This window comes from Octopus sinensis, linkage group LG8 (genome assembly GCF_006345805.1).
Source record: "Octopus sinensis linkage group LG8, ASM634580v1, whole genome shotgun sequence".
NCBI classification, from domain to species: Eukaryota; Metazoa; Mollusca; class Cephalopoda; order Octopoda; family Octopodidae; genus Octopus; species Octopus sinensis.
In genome coordinates this window covers 55,137,010-55,161,735 of record NC_043004.1, presented here as the reverse complement: position 1 = coordinate 55,161,735, position 24,726 = coordinate 55,137,010, and the positions used below count along the sequence as shown (strand labels likewise).

General features: G+C 40.9%; 1 protein-coding gene and 1 long non-coding RNA gene across 2 annotated transcripts in view; one reads left to right on the top strand and one right to left on the bottom strand.

Annotated features, from left to right (window-relative positions):
* The first annotated feature begins 1,481 nt into the window (after window positions 1-1,481).
* LOC118764553 lies at window positions 1,482-10,920 on the top strand. The gene is made up of 4 exons (XR_005000372.1): window positions 1,482-1,493; window positions 9,040-9,054; window positions 10,067-10,071; window positions 10,733-10,920. It is a non-coding gene; the product is annotated as an uncharacterized LOC118764553 (long non-coding RNA).
* Window positions 10,921-12,264: 1,344 nt separating this feature from the next.
* LOC115215181 (UDP-N-acetylglucosamine transferase subunit ALG14 homolog) overlaps window positions 12,265-24,726 on the bottom strand; it is a 52,594-nt gene continuing 40,132 nt past the window's right edge. Inside the window, exons 4-5 of the mRNA XM_029784368.2 lie at window positions 14,372-14,431; window positions 12,265-13,226 (exon numbers count right to left, since the gene is read on the bottom strand). Of these exons, the coding sequence (XP_029640228.1) occupies window positions 13,056-13,226; window positions 14,372-14,431 (231 nt within the window). The 3' untranslated portion in view covers window positions 12,265-13,055. The remainder of the gene's footprint in view (window positions 13,227-14,371; window positions 14,432-24,726) is intronic.

The following is a 24,726-nucleotide window of genomic DNA, read 5'->3' as shown; positions in this document are numbered from 1 at the left end:
TTCGGACCGTCAATGAAACCTATCCTCGATTCCCAGCAGGTGTGCGGCATTTCAAATGTTTGAGGTAGACGTGTTGTTAATTTAAATCCTGACCCTATTGGTTTTATTCTTATTCATTTGGAGTCGATAAAATAATTATCAGTACCATAATTGGTAAGTAAATGTACTAACTAATTACTGATTTTATTTAGTTCATTTAACTAAACGGCAACCGACAGTTATTTCACAGTTTGTAGCAATGGAGGTAATTTAAGAGCATTTTGCTCAACTATTATATCCCTTGTACAGTAGCTTATCTTCATTTTATCAAAATTGTCTAAAACCATTATCAGTGGTCATTATCACTATCAATTTCAGTATTTGTATTAATGGATCATATACTTAGCTTTATTGAGGAAATTCTGTAGTTTGTAAGATATTTGTTGTTCTTTTCTTCAATTTCTGCAATTTCAACTAATCAATGACGTCTATTGAAGTGAAAACGTTCTGTGCCGTATGAATATGTCCCTCGTTTAAGAAACAGATTGGGTTTATTTACATTTGTGGAGAAAAAAAGATACCCTTCCCCCCACCCCTGACCCTAATGCAGTAGATCGATACTAGGGTCATAATTATGGGTGACCATTTCATATGACACCGCTAGAAAAACTGCCGTTCAAACCGAAAAGATCCTAATAAATATTTGTTTTATTTCGTTTAAGAAACAGATTGGTTTTATTTACATTCGTGAAGAAAAAAAACATACCCTTCCCCCCACCCCTAACCCTAACTTACACTAACCCTAAAACAGATTTCAATGCAATAGATCGATACTAGGGTCATAATCATAGGTGACAATTTCATAATTCTCCAGGTGCAGGAAAGCTGTGTGGTAAGTAGCTTGCTAACCAACCACATGATTCGCGGTTCAGTCCCACTGCGGGGCATCTTGGGCAACTGTCTTCTGCTATAGCCTTGGGCTGCCCAAAGCCTTGTGAGTGGATTTGGTAAACGGAAACTGAAAGAAGCCTGTCGTATATATATATATATATGTATGTGCGAGTATGTCACTTAGCATTGCTTGACAACCGATGCTGGTGTGTTATGTCCCCCATTAATTAGTAGTTCGGCAAAAGAGACCGATAGAATAAGTACTGGGCTTACAAAGAATAAGTCCCGGGGTCGAGTTGTTCCAGCATGGCCACAGTCAAATATCTGAAACAAGTAAAAGAGTAATTTCCTTTTATGTAGATAAAACTTAATTTACGAGAGAAAAAAATTTAGTTTTAAATCTTTGAGCGAGATGTTGGTAAATAAACTTCAATTTATAAGATTTATCAAAAGAAATCTATTATTTGTAGCAAACCTCACAACCACCTGGTTTATATACAATTCAAATATAGCATGTTGAGACAAAAAGAGTTCTCATGTTTATCGAAACAGCCATGAATGCATCTGTGGCTGACATTTGGCTAAAATTACCAAAATTTTCAAACTTTAATAATTTTCAATTCGTAGCGAAAATTAATTTCCCATCATTAAACAGACAATTGACACTGGCAGCCACTGGCAACCAAACGGAAAAGATCCGCATTAACATAAATCAGGTAATTTTAAGTCAACGTAGCAGCCTCAATGTGTTTGCTTAGCTTGCTTAGCTTGCTAGAAATATCAACAAAGTCTTCCTCAAATCGCACTCTGCTGTTTTAGAAAAAGGACCTGTTGGATCAGTGTTTTTCAACCATTTATAACATATGAACCCCTTTCACTCAGATGGCTACTCCTAGCTATTCATCATCATCGTCATCATCATTTAGCATCCGCTTTCCATGCTAGCATGGGTTGAACAGTTCAACTGGGGTCTGGGAGGCCAGAAGGCTGCAAAAATAATTATATATCATTATGGTTTGTAGAAAACAATTATTGTTAATAAATTTTGTGAATTGCAGAAATGGATTTCCTGGTGCAGGCTGGAACATTAGTCCAGGCTAATGCTGAGACCAAATGCCTTGCAAGAAGCAGAAATACGATTCATAAGTAATTGCATGTCATCTGCATAAAGGAGGTCACGTATAAGAGACTGGAAAACGGTGCAGACTAAAGGGCGACATATATTCCCAGAGAGCTAACCTTAGCAAAAGCATGAGTAAAAGCAGCAGCCACATAAAAAAAATAGAGTTGGGACAAGGATGTCACTCTGCTTGAGACCATTCTTTACAGGAATGGGTCCCGCCATGTGACCACCAGCATTGACCCAAGCCTTCATCCCATCATGAAATGATTTAATTATAGATACAAAGTGATTCGGACATTCAAGTTTGCCGAGTATTTTCCACATCAAGGCCCTATTCACAGTGTGAAAGGCCTTCCCGGATAAGATCCATATTTTGCTCATAACAGTTCTCCTGTGAAAATCATATCCATTGTCCCTCTACCAGATCGGAAACCACATGGAGATTCAGATAGAACATCATTTACGAGACATTCATTCAGGCGGGTAAGAGTATTTGCCAGAACCTTGCCAGCAGCTGACGGTAGGGCATACCACACACTGAGCCTACAACTCAGTACCTGGGGGGACATAACAAGATATTGTCTTCAGAAGGCAACACACACACACACACACACACAGAGTGAGATACATATCAACGAAAAAATTCAATGAAATCCATGAACAGTTAAAATTTATAGAAAAACAAAAGACGAAGACAGATGGATGAACAACAAGTGTATTAGGGGAAAAATGTTGGACCGCTGAAATCTACACTTTTTTTTTTGTCTTTTTTTCATTCTCTCTCTTTTTATTTTCTCTTATTCGTTTCTGTCGAAGAGCGTAGGCTCGAAACGTAAAAGACTTCATTTTTGCCGCACGTCACACCTGTCTCCGTCTTTTGTGTATATACAAATTTCAACTAGACAGACAGATTGATAGATAGAAAATAGATAGATAGATAGATAGATAGATAGACAGAGTTGATTAATAGACAGACAAAGTGATCTTTTTCGGATTTATGATTCACCGACGATATATATATATATGGATCCCATCCATAATGTGAAAGTGACACCGACACTACTCTCGGATCACAAAATGGTAGAGCTGACCCTGTACGGGCCAAAGGAAAGCATGGACATGCAGCCTACAAGAAACCCTCAGAATCTTTCCAGCTTGAACTTCCATAAAGCAAACTGGAAACAAATTTAGAAAGTGATCCTCAAACAAAACTGGCCAGACATCGACGTGAAACTTCAACAATTCATGTCTGTAATGCAAGCCATATACTACAAATGTGTCCCAGAGAGAAAGGCCACTGTACACAAGAACAAAATCCCCAGAGAGAAAAATTTTAATGAGACGGCGTACAAAAATTTCAAATCGCCTAAACAAACAAATTGAAAGCAGTGAAAAGTCCCGCCTGAAAGTAAAACTGTTGGAAATCGAAAAATGTCTGCAACTCTCCCATGAAAAGGGAAGAGCAGACAAAGAAGCCTGGACAACATAAAATCTAACCCCAGAGCTTTCTACAGGTATGGCAAAGAAACAGCTACGGTGCACTGTAGGATAGGGCCACTCCTTGAAAACGATAGCACACTCACAGGAAAACCAATGAGGGTAAGTGAAATACTGAATGAGCAATTCAAGAGTGTTTTCACTCCACCCCTTGGGCATTTCCAAATCACCAATCCCACTGACTTCTTTACCACTGAAGATATAAAATCAGAGGCGGCGACGATAAATTACATTTTGCCATAAATATAATAAAGTTTCCCAGAATAACAAATTCTATCGTAAAATTTTATTGTGTACCCAACTGAATATTCGCAAATAACCCATTTTCTATAGCGATCTTTGAACAAAATTTTAATAATTTTATATATTGTTGAATTTACCTGTATTTACCTGCAATTAGAATCACTTTGTGACAAAAATTATAATTTCGTTAAATTATCTTTTAAAATTCATGTTAATATATTGATAAATAAAAAAGTTATTATTGTTTAATTAAACCAGACTAAATTTATGATTACGTTAGAAAATAATTGAAACGTTTTAATGGAAGTGGCCCTACCACCTGACTTCTATCTTACAGAAAGTCATGAAGCCATTCTCCCACTTTTCCAACTATGCTGAGATCACGCAGTTTGTGACATGTCATTCCAAGGCATTTGCAAAGTCGAGATATATCACTTCCACATTTGAGTGGTTGAGCAGTCGTTTCAGCACCCAGTCATAGTGTTGTAGGAGCTGAGTTAAGCAGCTTCTCTCTGGTCGGAAACCATGTTGGGTGTCAGGCAGCAAGTCAATTTCTTCAAGGAAGGTGATCAGTTTCCTTCTGACTATTCGTTCCATGACCTTGCTGATGTGTGAGGTCAGAGAGTTCTTGGCCTCCGCTCTGCTACCTCCTTTATGAATGGAGCATATTTTACCTTCCTTCAGTTTTCTTGGAAGTTTGCGAGCTGCAAGGAAGCTCTGAAAGAGGAACTGCAGTGGTCTTGCTAGGACTCTCTTACATACTTTTAGGAGGATTGCTGGGAATCCATCGGGGCCAGTAGCTGGAACTGTTTTCATTTCATCTATAGCCTTGGTTACATCGTCTTCCTTTATATCGATGTAATTTATCGTCGCCGCCTCATTTTATAGTTGCAGTGGTAAAGAAGTCAGTTGGATTGGTGATTTGGAAATGCCCAAGGGGTGGAGTGAAAACACTCTTGAATTGCTCATTCAGTATTTCACTTACCCTCATTGGTTTTCCTGTCAGTGTGCTATCGTTTTCAAGGAATGGCCCTATCCTACAGTGCACCGTAGCTGTTCTTTTGGCAAACCTGTAGAAAGCTCTGGGGTTAGATTTTATGTTGTCTATAGCCCAGGCTTCTTTGTTTGCTCTTTCCTTTTCATGGGAGAGTTGCAGACATTTTTCCAATTTCCAAAAGTTTTATTTTCAGCCGGGACTTTTCACTGCTTTCAATTTGTTTGTTTAGGCGATTTGAAATTTTTGTACGCCGTCTCATTAAAATTTTCCTCTGGGGATTTTTGTTCTTGTGTACAGTGGCCTTTCTCTCTGGGACACATTTGTAGCATATGGCTTGCATTACAGACATGAATTGTTGAAGTTTCACGTCGATGTCTGGCGAGGAGAGACATTCAGGCCAGTTTTGTTTGAGGATCTCTTTCTCAATTTGTTTCCAGTTTGCTTTATGGAAGTTCAAGCTGGAAAGATTTTGAGGGTTTCTTGTAGGCTGCATGTCCATGCTTTCCTTTAGCCCGTACATGGTCAGCTCTACCATTTTGTGATCCGAGAGTAGTGTCGGTGTCACTTTCACATTATGGATGAGATCCATATATATATATCGTCGGTGAATCATAAATCCGAAAAAGATCACTTTATCTGTCTATTAATCTATCTATCTATCTATCTATCTATCTATCTATGATTATGTCATCATCGGCAAGCATGATGTCTATGACATTTCTAATGTCAAGTCCTTTCATTGATCGGAATGCCGGACAGACCACAGTCTGGTCTGAACATAGTTCCGGATGATGCTTAGAGTGAAAGAGAGAAGAGGGCCAGTCGGCATTTCTCGGCGTCTGAACGTACACAAGATATATGATGCTATGTTGAGGAAAAAGCTTCAGACTCACTTGTCCAGCATTGAAAATAATACAGAATGGGAAGATTTTTAAGATCAGGTTCATCAATATATTGCTAAAACAATGGGATATGATACTGCCGGACGCAGAGACTGGTTTGATGTAAATGATGCTGAAGTTCAGCGACTATTAGCTGTAAAGCGCCATGCCCACGTTTCATTGCTGCACAGAGGACTTTCTGTATAGCAGTGTAAAATCAATACAGCAGGAAGATGCAGAACACTTGGTGGGAGGCTCTTGCTCGTGATGTTCAGGCTGCTGATGCAAAAGACAGCAAGAAGCTTTACCATCTTATGGAGCAAGTTTATGGGCCTAAGAGCTATGCATCAGCTCATTTGCTTTCTAATGTGTCTTCTACTCTATTTACTAATTCAACAGAAACCACAGCTCGCTGCATTGAACACTTTGAACTCCTGTGGATGAAACAGTGATTGATACTATGCAACAAAGACCTATCATTGGCTCCTTAAATTCCACGCCCTCAGTAGATGGGTAATGACATCAATAATTAAAGTGAACCTTGGTAGGGCACCTGGAAGGGATGGAATTTGTGCTGAGGTTCCCTTCATGAACTTAATGTAGTCTGGAGAGAAGGTGCAATGCCTAAGGACTGGAAGAATGCAATTATTCTTCCTCTCTACAAGGAGCCAGAACAATGTGTGGTAACTACAGAGGTATTGCCCTACCGTCAGCTGCTGGCAAGGTTCTAGCAAATACTCTTACCCGCCTGAATGAATGTCTCGTAAATGATGTTCTATCTGAATCTCAATGTGGTTTCCGATCTGGTAGAGGGACAATGGATATGATTTTCACAGAAAGACAGATGCAGGAGAAGTGCTATGAGCAGAATATGGATCTTATCCGGGTATTGATTTAACGAAGGCCTTTGACACTGTGAATAGGGCCTTGATGTGGAAAATACTTGGCAAACTTGAATGTCCGAATCACTGTATCTATAATTAAATCATTTCATGATGGGATGAAGGCTTGGGTCAATGCTGGTGGTCACATGGCGGCACCCATTCCTGTAAAGAATGGTCTCAAGCAGAGTGACATCCTTGCCCCAACTCTATTTTTTTATTTGGCTCATGCTTTTGCGAAGGTTAGCTCTCTGGGAATATATGTCAGGTATCGATCTTCTGGTCGCCCCTTTAGTCTGCACCAATTTGCTGCCAATTCAAAAGTTTTCCAGTCTCTTATACGTGACCTCCTTTATGCAGATGACATGCAAATACTTATGAATCGTATTTCTGCTTCTTGCAAGGCATTTGGTCTCAGCATTAGCCTGGACTAATGTTCCAGCCTGCACCAGGAAATCCATACGTGGAACCAGCTATCTTGGTTGGAGGAACAATTCTGAAAGTGGCAGACAAGTTTGTCTACATAGGCACCACACTCAGCCGTTCTTGCTCCCTGGATGATGAAATATCTTTCAGCAGCTGATTCCTTCCAGTCTCGTGTCTGATCCCAGCATTGCATCACAAAGCAAACAAAAATTGTTGTGTACCGTGCATGTGTACCGACAGCGCTCTTTTACTCATGTGAGACATGGATCCTTTACAAACGTCATGCAAGTTTCCTTGATAGCTTTTCATCAGAGATGTCCCAGACACATTCTGAATGCTGGGTGAATACATCAGAGTGAATACAAATACATAAAATAAAATATATTAAATGAAGAGGGAAGAGGAAAGAACAGGGCCTCAAGATGAGGCCAGAAGGCTCAATAAATTAGAATCATACCATTTTGCAGTGTAAAGCTTGAAGTCGATAGGCAAAAGAGTGAACTAGCAAATGAGCTAGTTATCCCTTATGGATAAAACTAGTGCTAAAGTAAAGCAGGACTCACCAATATGTCTAGAAAACGAATAGTACTTATGATTCAGTAAAAAGGGCTAAAACCAAAGTCCTAATAAGTAGGAAGGCAGGCAAACCACAAATCCTTTCAGGTAGATGTCCCTGCTCGATCTGTAGTAGAGGCGTAGGTAGAAACTCTATAAGATGTACCCAGTGTAAGCTATGGACATATAAGCGGAGCAGTAATATTAAAGGAAGGTAAACTGGGAAGATAGTTTTTGTATGTGGCAGATGCTCGGGAGCAATAAACACTGAAAATGCGCAGAGAACAACTTCCGCCACATTCCAGGAAGAAAAACTAATAGTTGATAGCTTCTGTCAGTAGCTTGATAGCTTCAAGTCAGTAGCGGGTGTGCTGAAGTGTAGCTGCTAGAATAAGAATAGCTTGGGCAAAGTTCAGAGAGCTCTTACCTCTGCCGGTGACAAAGGGCTTCTCGCTCAGAGTAAAAGGTAGACTGTATGACGCATGTGTACGAACAGCCATGCTACATGGCAGTGAAACATGGGCTATGACTGCTGAGGACATGCGTAATCTCACAAGGAATGAAGCCAGTATGATCCAATGGCTGTGTAATGTCAGTGTGCATACTTGACAGAGTGTAAGTACCTTGAGAGAAAAGTTGGACCTAAGAAGCATCAGATGTGGTGTGCAAGAGAGACGACTGCGCTGGTATGATCATGTGGCGAGAATGGATGAGGATAGCTGTGTGAAAAAGTGCCACACCCTAGCGGTTGAGGGAACCTGTGGAAGAGGTAGACCCAGGAAGACCTGGGATGAAATGGTGAAGCATCACCTTCGAACTTTAGACCTCACCAAGTGACCGAGACTTTTGGAAATATGCTGTGCTTGAGAAGACCTGGGAAACCAAAAGAGAGTATAACCTCGTGGCCTATGCCAGGGGCGTAACCAGCCCACTTATTTCATTACCTTTAACTACAGAAGGCAGTTTTATATATCAATTTGTCTTTTGTTGAGGAATGAAATGTTTAAGACTATTTTCGTGTTGAGAAAATATCAATTCTATTTTTTGTTAGGTATTTAGCAGTGTATGAGTCAGATACATGCTTCCATGTATATGAAGGGGAGAACCGAGAGAGAGAGAGAGAGAGAGAGAGGGGGGGGGAACCAGCAAGCAGCCTGATTCCAATGAGGCTATATTGGCTCACGACCTTAAAAATTATCCTGTTGACATAATGTGTATTATGAATATAATATAATAATAATAATGAAATTATTGTATACAGTGTAGTGATAATAATAATGAAATTATTGTATACAGTGTAGTGATAATTTTTTAAAAAGCATGTCTGAATAATTAGCAATAATTGAAAGTAGGAATTACAGATACAGTATCTAAAAAAAAAAAACCAATCGACGTGATGCGTGGCTATTCTAGTCAGAGGGGCCTTCAGCAGCAAAAAGTCGTCCAGTAAACCAACAAAGATAGTATATTATTAGTACTAATTTAGCCTTAAAAACTATGGAAAAGTGTATATTGCCACGAAAAAGCCATAGTCACAGGAGTGGCTGTGTAAATGGGTAAAACAAGTAAACAAGTAAATGGGTAAACGAGTAAAAGAGAATAACCAGGACCGCAAATGCCGAACCGCAAACAAGTACGGGTACACTGCATTGGTTTCTGACAGAAGGCTTACAAGGGAGACAACTTCAGATTACTTATATCTCGTAGAGGAAAGATAAAGTTTACTTCCTTGAAAGTTACATATATATAGTATGTTAACTAAACATTGCAAAATATTTTGTCTGGTACTCTACCATCTGTTAATCCACCCGCTTCTACACTGTAGAAATATTATTAACCAATATAATTTAAATGTCTCTGCAGAAAGCAGAAACAGCCCCACAAAATTTCATTACCTTTAACTACAGAAGGCAGTTTTATATGTCAATTTGTCTTTTGTTGAGGAATGAAATGTTTAAGACTATTTTCGTGTTGAGAAAATATCAATTCTATTTTTTGTTAGGTATTTAGCATGTTATTGGAATAACCGTGAATATAATATAATAATAATGAAATTATTGTATACAGTGCTCAGGTGCACCACAACTTGTCAAAAGTGCATATAAAGCATATGCAGTAATGTACAAATGTCTGGAAAGCGAACAGTGTATGAGTCAGATACATGCTTGCATGTATATGGAGGGGAGAAAATCAGGTGTTGTGTTGGCGAATCTCAGGAAGCATGGAAGTTTTGAAGGATGCAGTGCTCCGACAATTAACAACTGATGCCAGCAGTCTGTTCCATGCTTCAGCAACTCTTAGCGTGAAAAAATGTTTTCGAAAGTCATGGGAGCTGTGCTGTTCTCTGACTTTGTAAACATGTCCACAGGTGGAGTTTGAAAAAGTGCTCAGAGTTATTGTTTGTAAGATGGTTAATAATCTTATGGGTCAGCTGCCAGACGTCGGAGTTTCAATATATCCATGCCCAGGGAAGTAAGTCGTTCAGAATATGGCAAATGCTTAGCGGTATTACATCGACCCAAGTGTTCAATTGGTACTTATTTTATCAACCCTGAAAGGATGAAAGGATGACCAAGGAAGAATTTGAACTCAGAACATGTAAAGGACAGGCAAAATACCACTAAGCATTTTGTGTGGTGGGCAAACAATTCTGCCAGCTCACTGTCTTTTGTGATATTATAATGAAACAAAATGTCTAATACCTCAGGCAAAGAACTTTCTATTTTTGTATTCATTTTCCATTTTTAATTTTACTACCAAATCCTTTGTTTCACACCAAATTCAGTTTTATTCCATCTTCTTTATAGTAATTGAAATTAAGAAACATTTAAAGCCAGAATCATTTTGTAAGAAAAGTTCAATTTTTATTAGCATTGAAAATTAAGTGATTGGATTCCTTGCAAATAAATTCAAAAAGAAAAAAAATCAGTTCAGTGTTAATGTAGTCATTATATTATTTGCAAAATATTGCCACTGAAAATGAGGCGTTTGGAATAATGGCAAATAAAACCTAGAAACGAGAGATTTTTATGCCAGAATATGAAAACATTGCAAGAGTCTGAGATCAACTGATTCAAAGAATTTATCCCAAATATTACAGGATATATCTAGTATTTATAGAAATCTTTCTCTGTAACAACTCCAAATCATAATAAGGATTGAAAATAAAAATAAACCCTACTCAAGCCACCGTGGAAGCTGTAACCACAAAACTATTTCAGAGCAAGCTTAAATGTGTGTGTGTGTTCATATACTGAAGAACTATATTAATAGACTTAGAACAGATGACACTGTTGTAATCAGATTTCCGTAGAAATACATCCAATCCTTATGTGTTTCAACTAATTTGGTAAAATAATCAAGAATTTGGAAAGATTTAGTAAACTGAGGCTACTTTATGTTAATCACCATCAAAATAATTAACTCATCAGCCTCTGACAGATTCTAGCATGAAAATTGAAAAATCATAAATTAAAATTCTTAAATTTAAGTAAGCTAGCCTAAGAATTCAATCGTGCAGATTAAAACAACACTTTTGATTCCAATGAGACACAAATAAGTTAATACCTGTGGAAAGTGAACCTGTAAGAAAATTTCTGAAATGAGTTAGTGTGATAATTTACACTTCTCAATATTTTAACCATCTGAACATGAGTGGTTGGTTTAAGATCACTAATGGTCTGTGGCTGAAACTTCAGAGACAATATGTTTATAAACTTATGACCAAGCAACAGAACAGCCAACCACAAAATCTCAGTGTTTCTAGAGTAAAGTATTATCTTTGTAAAATCATCACAGAAGGGGTTAGTTGTGGTCTAGAAACATCTAAGTTTGTTATGTTAAAATATTTCTTTATTGAATGCAAGGAGAAAATATGCATTGCATCAACTTACCACAGAGTTAACAATGAACTTATATATATATATATATATATATACATACACACACACACATACAGTATGAGGTCAGGATATCTAAGTTAAACTAGTACTATATGTATATTTATAAGGCAAGATTAACTATTATATATAGTTGGCTAAGAAACCATAAGTCAGAAAAGTACACACTCATTACATTTGTCAATAGTGGGTATATTAATCAAAGTATACAATAAGATTGGCTAAAATAAATCTATGCTACTGTATACTTTGAGATATATAATGCTAAGAGCAGTGATTACATTTGTTGGTTATATGATGAAAATCTGTGTGTATACATGCGTGTGTATAAAGCTTGTAAGCAATAAATCTGAAAATAATTTCAAAGTCTGTTGCACCTCCCTACAATAATGGCGAGATACTAGACTAACAAGTATGTGAAGTATATACACACATAATGTGTATCTATACACACACATACACACGCATATATATATATTAACAATGCAATATATATTTGTATGAGAGACAGATACATATATATATAAGTATAAATATACATGTGTATAAATGTGTGTGTGTATGTGTATATATATAAATATATATATATATATATATATATATATATATATATATATATAATATATATATATATATATATAATATATATATATATATTACACACACACACACATATATATATATATATATATATTTCTGTCAAATGATAGACAGACACCAACGTACTCTGCTATGTTATACACTAGAGAGAAACTATTAAAATCTAACATTGCTCCACTTAAACAGAGTTGAGTTGGATTTAGCAGGGATTAGCGCAGAGTTTGGAGTGCAGCTCTAGTCCAAAGCAGAGTTTGCAGCCCAGGTCTGGTGTTTGTGTGTCACAGTTGTTTTCAGTGCAATTTTGCTGTACACCTACGTTTCAGGGAAGTGTACAAAAAGTGTGCAGCCATTGATTTGGAATGTCTTCTTGTAGTGTACAGCAATATTGACAGTAATATTATTCTAGTATCTACCAAATATTTTCGGGCTCACTGTTCTAGTGTATGATACAGGTGCAACACCAACTTTCTGGACACTAATGGTCCTGAATCTCTTATAATCCACACTATTTTGCAAGCAAGAACTTCAAATTCCCATGCACACAGGCCAGCTTACTGGGTGAGCGTTTCAAAATACCTTGCATAGTACATTTCTAACAAACTTGTATCATTTGTACTAATGTACAAAGTACCTGTATTTCATTTAATTATTTTAATAAATTTAATATTTGTCTAATTTAGTGGAACCCACCCCTGGTTCGGAAAAATATCAGTAACCCAGAAAGGACTTGGAACCAATTGATGTTGCACCTGTAATGTTATTTGAAATGCACATTTCGTGGATACCAATGTGGTTAGAAGTGGCCCCATTTATGTATGGCAAAACTTATCGAAAGCAAAAGTGGTTTTTTATTGCAAGACACTGTTATTGAAAGTGCACCTCTAGTGTATGGCAGACTATTTTGTAGTGTTGCTCTAGTTTATGGCAATGTTGTTAAGAGCACAGCAGCAGCAATAGCAGAAGCGTACACAGGGTGTTGCAATATGAGTCCATTGGTTGAGAGATCATTATCAGAAGCTGTGGTAAAACAGTGGTACTGGTAGAGATGGTAGCAGTGTTATGATATTGTCCCATTGCACTACATTAGATTAACTGTCCAAGAAAGTCGGCGCCACTGTATCGCTCCTTCAGCTGTGGCCACTGCACCAGGAGGTGGTCAATGAAAGGATAGAGCAGTTGCGCTGACAGGGACAAAGTTTTGACACGGCAGACACTTTCCACATACACTATGGTAACATCCATCAGGAAGAGATACTGAAGAGAGAAACAGAAAAACTTACATTTTATAACATCAACAATATAGACAGGCAATCTGTTGTTGTTTGAGAACACATCTTGTGTATGGTCATAGTTTAGGAATGTGCTAGGGGAATACTGTTTAAGAGTATAAAAATCTTGCAATGGTGTGCTATTTTAGTAGAAAATAATGTTTTTGTTCAGCTCTAGGACAATTTTGGTGATCAAAGGCTTTCTACCTGTACATTATGCAATGTACCTTTTCTTTATTTAAGATAATGGATGTGATTAAAAGGAGATTTAGCAGCTGTTTCAAGCAGGTCAATAAACCTCATAAATACTTTCTCATTATGTGTGGCATTTGTAGTGTTTAATTATGTTCTTAAAAGTACCCTTCTAGTGTATAGTAATTGTGTTAGGCAGTGCTGTTCTGGAATGTTAAAATTCGAACACTACAACACCATCTTATCCCACTAAGATATTTCTCCCACCTGATCCAGACAAACATAAAGCACCACTAAAAAATAGCTACAATATTAGTACCCCCCATTAGAGCCAAGCACCATGTAAGGATGCACATGCCATCAGTAAAAAGTGTAGAGAAACAACAAGAATCATATGAACAAATCCTCTTTGTCTAAAACTCACTTACAAGGGCACAAAAGGCTTACCACACTCACCTACAGGCGTACAAAAGGTACAACCATACCTACAAGCATACAAAATGAGTCACCAAAGAAAGCCTCTGCTAGATATAGCAATCAAATCTTTCTCAAATCAGACACTGCTATTTTGAACAAAAAACAAATAGGGGAACACAATCATGTAGCTTTCATATGTTGTCTGCAAAAAACGAAAATAAGAAAAAGATAGGATGGTCATGCCTGGATTGCCTTTGTGTGAAGATTCACTGGATCAATGTCTCTCAGAACATTAGTTGTACTAAGACCGGGAACAATTACATATTTAAACTGTCCCATGCTACACAATATGATAAAGCACTGCCTGTTTAATATAGGTCTCTATGAGGCAAAGATAGGATATAGTTTGAACTATGGATTTATAACTCATAGCTAATTATTTACTTAACTAATTACTGACTCAGGACTGACGATACACAACAACATCACACATCAATTTAGTCTTACATAACTGAAACCCACCTTGAGTATAAGTCCAACAAATGCAATAGGTACACAGATTCCGGGGCCATTACACAGGATCTGGAAGAGAAGTGATATAAAACAATTAAGTAGAAAACTGCTTAAATGAATATAGCAGTTGATTATTATATCAAAGACTTTTGAGTTCTAATTCAAAGCAAGTCATCATCATCATCGATGTCATTATCATTTTACGTCTGTTTTCCATGCTGTCATAGGTTGGACAGCTTGACAGGAGATGGCCAGCCAGAGAGGTGTTCAGGCTCCAATTGTCTGTTTTAGCATGGTTTCAAATGCTTTGTGTATTTTAGCAGTTCATTTAACTTTTTTGATACCAACTCATCCCAGGCTGGACTTGGTTCCATGACATAAATTTCCTATTTTAAAAAATTATCTAAACTAGGCAATGACCAGCGACCAAGACCTTTGGAAATATGCTGTGCATGAGAAGACCAGGCAGGACAAGTGAGTCCAGCCCACTTATGCATGTCTTTCCTCCCTTGGACACACATAGACCTGTTGAGGCAAGCGAAGTTGAAATCAAACCTCATCCGACGACATGCGAAGACCTGTTGGAGGCAAGTGAAATCGAAATCGGAATCAAAATTGAACCAATCCTATGACTGACACCCGGCAGTTGCCAGGACCCTTGGACTGGTGGTACGTAAAAAGCGCTATCCGAATCGTGGCCGATGCCAGCATCGCCTCGACTGGCTCCGGTGTCAGTGGCACATAAAAAGCACCATCCGAATCGTGGCCGATGCCAGCGTCGCCTCGACTGGCTTCCATGCCGGTGGCACGTAAAATGCACCAATCCGACCATGGCCGTTGCCAGCCTTGCCTGGCACCTGTGCTGGTGGCACATAAAAAGCACCCACTATTCTCACGGAGTGGTTGGCGTTAGGAAGGGCATCCAGCTGTAGAAACACTGCCAGATCAGACTGAAGCCTGGTGCAGCCTTCTGGCTTCCCAGATCCCCGGTCGAACCATCCAACCCATGCTAGCATGGAGAACGGACGTTAAACGATGATGATGATGATGATGATGAAACCATCAAAAGTCTATGTTATTCTATGCTCTAAACATGAGCCTAATAACGACAAAATTATTTTTTATTAAAAAAATTCTTATTTTCAAAATTTACTAAAACAAAAACAATGTATTCCAAGAGAAAATATGGTAACAAAAAAAGTGAATTCTACATTGCCTCAGTTGACTTTACATAGGTAAATAAGTATTATACCATCTTGCAATGTTACTTACTATCTAGGAAGAAAGTCCCCCCCACCAAAATATGTTTAACTAGAGGTGAAACATTAGTTCTGAAAATGTCTTAAGCATTTTAGGAATGTTGTGAACCAGTTTACAAATATGTAATTACACTTTTGTCATATTAGAGGTTTAGGTCTAGGAATAAAGGAGTGTTAAATCAACAGAGCCTGGTTTATAATGAGGACTAGCAGCATAGCCTGGCGTTGCCCGGGTATGTAAGAGCCCCTAATAGATAACGACTAATCCCAATCTAGTCCTTTCCCTCTAGGGAACGAAGGCGCATGTGTAGGTTGCAATGTCTTCTCTTCACTCGAATACTTCTGTGTATACGATGTTCCTAGCTGTCCCTAGCTGTCGAGTTGTGTCCCCTAGACATATAAAAAGCTTTTTTTATATGTCTAGGGGGCATATAAAAAGCTTAGATTCTCGACCCCATGTCGAATTTATCGATTTTTTTCAGAACTGGGGGAACTTTTCAAAATTTTCGCTGCGTTAGTTTTGAATTATGACATTGGGCTATATGTGTGTCAAGTTTCATCAGAATCGGTTGAAAGCCGTGGTCAGGGTGAGGGTACAACCTGACAGACAAACTGCCGTTTATATAGAGAGAGATAATAAGGACAAATGTTACAAAGACCTACTATAGATACTACAATAACATACAAATGTACTTCATGAAGGTGTCAACCCAGTTTCCAAATTGGTTCAAATCACTGTTATTGTTTAGCCCCAAGTCAGCACAGATCCACAAGAGGCCTATCAAAGACATTCCAGCTATGACCATTTTGTTCTATTTTCAGATATGGTATACCAAAGCAAGCAGATCTGTTATCAAAGATGTTCCAGCTGTGATCACCTCATCATATATCCAATTAGTGTATCTTGGATTATATAGTCCTTTGTCGTTGTTGCTAAGTTCCAGGTCAGTGCCTGTCCAGCAGATCTATTATCAAAGATGTCCCAGCCATAACCATCCCAGAGCTTTTAAACTACAGTTTATCTAGGGCTACGTTATTCAATAAAGTGATTTTCAACTGGGGTCCATATAAGACAATATTATTAAAATTTATCAGCAATAGGCACAGGAGTGGCTGTGTGGTAAGTAGCTTGCTTACCAACCACATGGTTCCGGGTTCAGTCCCACTGCGTGGCACCTTGGGCAAGTTTCTTCTATAGCCTCGGGCGGACCAAAGCCTTGTGAGTGGATTTGGTAGACGGAAACTGAAAGAAGCCCGTCGTATATATGTATATATATATATGTGCGTGTGTGTTTGTGTGTCTGTGTTTGTCCCCCTAGCATTGCTTGACAACCGATGCTGGTGTGTTTATATCCCCGTCACTTAGCGGTTCGGCAAAAGAGACCGATATAATAAGTACTGGGCTTACAAAGAATAAGTCTCGGGGTCAAGTTGCTCGATTAAAGGCAGTGCTCCAGCATGGCCTATAATTTCTGCAATTCACAAAATATATTAACAATATTTTTTTTCTACAAACCCTAATGATATTTAATTATTTAAAAAATGATGTGATTTTTAAACACTGGTGCAGCCTTCTGGCCTCCCAGACCCCAGTTGAACTGTCCAACCCATGCTAGCATGGAAAGCGGATGCTAAATGATGATGATGATGATGATGAATAGCTAGGAGTAGCCATCCGAGTGAAAGGGGTTCATATGTTATAAATGGTTGAAAAACACTGATCCAACAGGTCCTTTTTCTAAAACAACAGTGTGCGATTTGAGGAAGATTTTGTTGATATTTCTAGCAAGCTAAGCAACCAAATTGAGGCTGCTACATTGACTCAAAATTACCTGATTTATGTTAATGCGGATCTTTTCTGTTTGGTTGCCAGTGGCTGCCAGTGTCAATTGTCTGTTTGAATTAAATTTCATATTCAGTGTAATGATATACTTTTATAGGCTAACTAGCAGCATAGCCCGGCGTTGCCCGGGTATGTAAGAGCCCCTAGTAGGCAACGACTAATCCCAATGTAGTCCTTTCCCTCCAGGGAACGAAGGTGCATGTGGACGTTGCAATGTCTTGTCTTCACTGGAATACTTCTGTATATACGATGTTCCTAGCTGTCCGTTTGGGCGAAAACATGAAAACATCATTGCGCCTCCCAACGCGTGAACAGCCCACGTAGAGTTGACCGTGGGCGAAGCACTGTTCGCCCAAATGTAACCCAGCGACTTGTAGCGTTTGGCCTTGGGATTTATTGATGGACATTGCGAAGCAGAGTTTAACAGGAAACTGAGAAGGCCTGAAGTGGATTGGTAGGTCAGCGCCCGACGGTTGAAGGTGCATCCGTGGAATGAAGACGTCCTCTCCCTTCCCACAACCGGTAAGTATTGTGGCCGTTATTAAATGTGGTGCCAAATGTTTCACAACCAAACGTGTGCCGTTGCACTGTTTAGGTGGAACCAAATTCCTGATGAGCATAATGGGCGCACCGACTTTTAACTTCAGGATGTGTGGTGGCAGGCCTGGCGGTTCAAGTGAATTCAGGAATTCAACAGGATAATCGGCAAGCTGGGCGGGGTCTGCTGTCCTATCTATAGATTTGTAGACGTGGACATCACCAGGAATAGCTTCAAGTAGCTGGATATTGATGGAGTTGACGGTTGTATTTTTGGGTGCGAGAATAGCTCTGCCTGCCAGCCATTTTAGGTCGCGTAAATTGTTTTGTAGGTCGTGGAAGACAGCGTCCCGGAGGCTAGCAGGGGTGTCGACAATGGTGCAAAGTGAGTCCAATTGAACGTAGCCATCCGCATCAGACAGCATCCTATTTTCACCGAGCGATAAGAGGTCCCTGGAGAATGCAGCGGATCCGCTGTCACCAATTAACTGCGCGCGCATGTTAGTTTGGAGGTGCAAGGGCCGCACATGTGCCCAAAGAGCTGACGACTTAAGGCACGCGCGCACGGCATCGGCACGGGTTCCTTTTGGAATAACAGGTAGAGTCTGCCTGAAGTCTCCTGAAAGAAGTAAAGTTAATCCTCCCATGGGGGCCGTAGAGTCTTGCAGGGACCTGTCCAGTGCCTCAAGGGCGCCTTTGTGTGCCATAGTGCACTCGTCCCATACGATGAGTTTGCATCTGCGCAGAATGTCGGCCTGTTCTGAGTTCTTGGCGATGTTGCAGATAGGTGACTCGGACTTTGCCAGATCGAGCGGGAGTCTGAAGGCAGAGTGGGCGGTTCTGCCACCCGGAAGCAACGTGGCCGCGATACCAGAGGAAGCTACAGCCAGGGCAATGTCCGTGTTGCGTCTGACCTCTGCCAGAATTAGTTTAGTGACGAAGGTTTTGCCAGTGCCGCCGGGTGCATCAAGGAAGAAAATCCCCCCACGTTGCTGTCTGACAGAGTCTACGATGGTGTTGTAGGCTATGCGCTGGTCTGGAAGCAGCCGTGGTTCATTATCTTGGACGTACTGGTGCAGTTCCTCAATGCAGTAGGAAGTTTCGCGTAACAATTCAGCAGACATAACATTGGCGTGTTCACGTGTGGGTGGTGGAAGGCCGTACTCTGTTAAAGCAGACCCACCCATATCGATGACAGCGTCTTCAAGTTGAATGAGCGCAAAATTGTAAATGAAGTTGGTGAACGTGATCTCGGCGGAAGGGCAGTGTTGCTGAGCCGTACGTAAGAAGTCGTGCGGCATGTCATCCCTGTATTTCATCCAGAGACTTAGTGGATCACTAAGCTGACATTTTTGAAGAAGGATTGCGAAAAGATGTCGTAGGGCCGAATGCGTTTGCAGTAAAGCACCCTCTGCCATCGTGGCGTCCCACTGGGAGTCATCCTCTAGAAGGCCAAGTCTCATACATGCTTCCCTGAAGGTGTCGCACAGAACCCCATTGACGGTACGTATATTGGCGAAACCTGTTGGACCAGTGACCTCATGTAGAAGGAGACGGAGGTAGAAGCATTCTTGCTGGTTTGGCGGGATGTTGTAAACTCGACCCAGGCAGGAGTCAAACTTGACGCCTGGGAAGCTTTCGACGTTTTTGCCGGATTTCCGTCGAACCCAGGTGTTTTTAGACCACACGAAGTACGATGGGACCTGTGGGTACAAAAGCGTTCGAGCGAAGTCATCACGTTGGCATAATTTGAAGAAACCAGTCAACGTTGTGTCTTTAGGGCTGGTGGCTATCTGCACAGCACTTTGCTCTGTGAAGTAAATCTGCTGTCCATTTTCCAAGTGTACAGCAAGCTGCACCACAGCCGGGTGTCTCTGATGGAGCGGGAAGCCGTAAATGCGCCAAAACGCTTCGTTGCTGCTGAGGTACCGGCCAGCCAAGTAGTTGGACACTTCGTCGCGACTGGTGGTCCTCTGGATGCTGAACATGGCAGCATCGCTGCCTTTGTTGATATATTTGCAGACATATTGTATTGACCTGATGGAGCTGCAGAACTCAACGTTGACGTGGGCTTTGAATATCTTCGACAGGAGAGGACAGTAGGGGACAATGTAGCTGTTGTCCACTTGATGTCGCCCAACCGTAATCGTGCGGCCTCCATTGGCTGGACTCCTTCGTTTGTACAGCGGATACCCATCGCCGCCTGTTTGAGTCTCCAAAGTGAACCGTTTAGGGAATCCCTTTGAGCAGGCTAATCCGTTTTTGTAGCATGGTGTGTGGCGTAATTTGGTCCACAGGGCCCGTGTACCATGGTAGTGCGGACAATTTCGTAGAGTCCGGGGTCCTCATCGGGGTCAGGAATCTCGGCGGAAATGAATTTGTCAATGTCATTAGTCTCGATTTTATGAGTGAGCCAAATTAAGATGTGAGCATGTGGCAAGCCCCTCTTTTGCCACTCGACCGAAAACATATGGCACCTGACATGCCCGAAAATCTGACTCTTAACTATCAAATCCTTCATTTTGCCCAAATTCAGACGGAAAACCCTAGCAACGATGTCGTGTCGATGGGTGTGAGATTGACCCGGGAGGAGTTCGCGAGTGATTTCGTCGCAGCTGGGATTGCACGTGTAGGTGATAAAGAGGTCCGGCCGGCCGTAAATGCGCACGTAGGTCAAGGCGTCTTGGGTCCTTTCACGCATATATCGCGGTCCTCCCGTGAAGGTGGAGGGTAGAATGCATGGCTTGCCGATGTTGCGAGGGTCATTTTCTTGTTGCAAACCGTCACGGAGATGAATGTAGGAGTCGGAGCGAAGTTTGGTCTGATTAAGTTTAATGTATAGCAGCCTTTCCGATTCCATTTTTGCGGCCATATCGACGGCGAACTGGTTGAATAGCTGACGACAACGGGGCAATAAGTTGAACTCACCCTCCCTGACCATGAACCGGTATGAGTAGAACGCCCTGCAGGAAACCGTCTTTGATGCCGCAGTAGTTTGATTGGAGGGCTGCCGTAAAGGAATTCCGAAGTGGTAGCCGTCTTCCCCATAAGGGAAAAGCAATGGATAGTGAAGCGCGTCATAAGATCTGTGAGTCTCGCTGATCCTGTGTAGGTTGTTACCACGGGAGGAGATGATTATGTCACGGCTGTTGTGTTGCTCTCCGTGTATAACTGCGGCAATTTCGTTGCACGCAGGTGCGTTGAAACGGCGTTCGTGCTCCCCGTGGGGTCGTTTATCAGCATCAAAGACAACGGTGAAGTTTGGAGATGGAGCACTGTCCAAGGCATATCTGAAGCTGCAGACGTAGCTGTTGATATCATGAAGCATGGTTTGGAGACGGAGAAGAATGTCTTTGCGGGGAACATAGCTTGTACCCGGTATTATTCCAAGGCGTGCATCAACCTGGTGGTTGTAGTCGGCAATGAAGTATATTTGGAGGAAAGAAGACTGCTGAATCTCGTCTGGCAGAAGTGACCCAATAAGATGGTAGACCTGTCCCTGCACTTTGAAAGTAGGCATCCAGCCTTCTCTGGGAGGAATTTTGGCCCCAAAAGAGGTCATTTGGAATGAGCAGTTGTACTTTCGAATTATTTCAAGGAATTGTGACGAATCGGGGGTTAAACCCGCCGCGAGATTCTTCAGTGGTTGAGGTGGTTCCCGTAGGGGTGGCAGGTCCACTTTGCCACCAGAGCAGCACAAACCAGGTGGCTCTCCGGGCCATTTCTTGGCTTTGCAAAACTGGCATACAATTGTCATTGACCCTATCTTGATGTCGTCACGCAAGGAGAAGTTAATTGTGGCGTCGTAGTTGAATGCTAGTGACAACCAGAAAGCGGGGGCAGGGGTACGTACACCACGAATGATATCCCGACGTTTGTTGATACTCTCAAGTCGAGTGCACCGTGCCTCAGCAGATTCAGATGCACGTGCGACAGCGGTAGCAGTGGCATCCCTTGAAAGCCTTTCAGCTCTCGCCTCAGCACCCTCTGAAGCCCTAGCAGAAGCAGTGTTAATGGCATGTCTGGATGTCCGAATAGTCCGTTGGTGTGGAGTTTCGGCAGATCGAGCCCTGGCTGTGTTTGCGGCGTTAGCAGCTTGGCGAGCTCTCCTCTGTTGAGGTGTTTCGGCAGCTTTGGCCATGGCTTTGTTTGCGGCGTCAGCATCTTGGCGAGTTCTCCTCTGCTGTGAGGTTTCGACAGATCGTGTCCTGGCAGTGCTAGTGGCGTTAGCCGCATTCCGAATGGCCCTTTGTTCGGGGTTCTCGCGAGCTCTGCGGATGGAAGCACAGTAAGAAGCCCGCATGTTTTGGCTGGACTGTTGCTCTTTCGTCAACCTCGAGCGGAGGGAAGATCTGTACGCTGCGACCCTTGCAAGTCGGGTAGAACGGTCGCTAGTAGTTTCAGATGCCTGAGCAGCGGCATAACGGGAAGCTGTTTGCGAGAGGCGCAAGGCGGTTTCCTCGTGGGTCTCGCGTGCCCTTCTAGCCCTAGCAGCCGATGCCTTGGCCGTCCGAGGGCTGAGGAGGGTCCTTCTCTTCTTGGGTGGCATTTTGGTGGATAGCAATGTGTTTGGCAAAGGTGTAATAAAAAGGAACACGTGGGGTAAGTATTTTGGTGGATAGCAATGTGTTTGGTAAAGGTGTAATAAAAAGGAGCTCGTGGGGTAAGTATCCGAAAACGTATAAAAATGTACAAAAACAGCCAAAAAGCTGGCAGCAATGTGAGTGACAACAACGAAAAAGTCAAAAGTGATCAAACTGAACAAACGAAAGGAAAAGTTTTTTGATGCACACGACAAAAGTGGTTTATAATAAACCAAGAGTTTGCAAGTAGCGTCCGAGGACCGTTAGGGTACGTCAAAAATTGAAGGTAAAACGTTTGGGGTGGTAGTTATAAAGAAAGTTTAAACCAAAAAAGTATTCGAATAACTTGCGGCTGCAGCAGCTATTAGCAGAAGTGGCGGTGTTGGGGGTAAAGTCTCGAATGTAATTTCTTCCTGGTAGGAATTGGTTGGATCGAATTATCGATAGCTAAAAAGGTCAAGTTGCGTCCCCTAGACAGTCTGGTTTGTGTTTAATACACAAATTTGTTTGCTATGTGTGCCACATATGATTAAATTAACCGATTTTTTCCAATAATGTATCCTATTGGAATAAAAAGGGCTATATAGCTCCTTGGAGCAGACATGATGCTCGTTGTGAAAAAAAAAAAAAGATTCCTGCCAATTTGTGAAAGATATTGTCGAAAATATGTCATCTTGAATTTGAACGCGATTTCCCAAAATGGCATGATTTTATCGATTGTTTCTGATGGTAAGGTATTGCATGGAAAACTAACGTCAGAATTGAGTTTCTTAGGGTAACATTAAGCTTCACCATGAGTTTGGTGAAAATCGATTGCAAGTTGTGAAAACTACCATAGATAATGCGTTGCATAAAAAAAGCTTAGATTCTCGAGTTGCGTCCCCTAGACAGTCTGTGGTTCATGTTTATGATTCTCGACCCCATGTCGAATTTATCAATTTTTTTCAGAACTGGGGGAACTTTTCAAAATTTTCGCTGCGTTAGTTTTGAATTATGACATTGGGCTATGTGTGTGTCAAGTTTCATCAGAATCGGTTGAAAGCCGTGGTCAGGGTGAGGGTACGAGAAAACAGACACACAGAAGCACGCACAGACAAACTGCCGTTTATATAGAGAGATTAATGATGGGAAATTAATTTTCGCTATAAATCGACAAATAAAGAGTTATTAGTAATTAACGTTTGAAAATTTTGGTAATTTTAGCCAAACGTAAGCCACAGATGCATTCATGGCTGTTTCGATAAACATGAGAACTCTTTTGTCTCTCACCATGCCTGTTGCCATAGTAACAAGCAAATCTGAAATACTCTTTGAAAAGTTTTTTATCTGTGAGGAAGCACATGATGACAAATTTGATGCTGTGTTCTGGGTGATTGTAGCAGCAAGCTCCAGTAACTTTGCTTCTATTATGGAAAGCATTGAAAACAAAGGAGGATATTTTAAAAATTAAAACCGAAAGTTAAATGTATTTTTACACATATTTGAATTGTATTTAAACCAGGTGGTTGTGAGGTGTGCTAAAAATAATAGCTAAATAAGATTTCTTTTGATAAATCTTTTAAATTGAAGTTTATTTACCAACATCTCGCTCAGAGATTTAAAACTAAATTTTTTTCTCTCTTAAATTAACTTTTATCTACATAAAAGAAAATTACTCTTTTACTTATTTCAGACATTTGACTGCGGCCATGCTGGAGCACCGCCTTTGGTCAAGCAAATCGACCCCGGGACTTATTCTTTGTAAGCCCAGTACTTATTCTATCGGTCTCTTTTGCCGAACCGCTAATTAATGGGGACATAAACACACCACCATCGGTTGTCAAGCAATGCTAGGGGGACAAACACATACACGCACATACATATATATATATATATATACGACAGGCTTCTTTCAGTTTCCGTCTACCAAATCCACTCACAAGGCTTTGGTCGGCCCGAGGCTATAGCAGAAGACACTTGCCCAAGATGCCCCGCAGTGGGACTGAACCCGGAATCATGTGGTTGGTTAGCAAGCTACTTACCACACAGCCACTCCTGCGCCTGGAGAACTTTCATCTAATTCTTCTAAACCTTTCTGTTAAAAATTGTAATGTGTTTATCGCATGTAACGTGTTGCTCATTGCATTTGCATTAAACACTGGT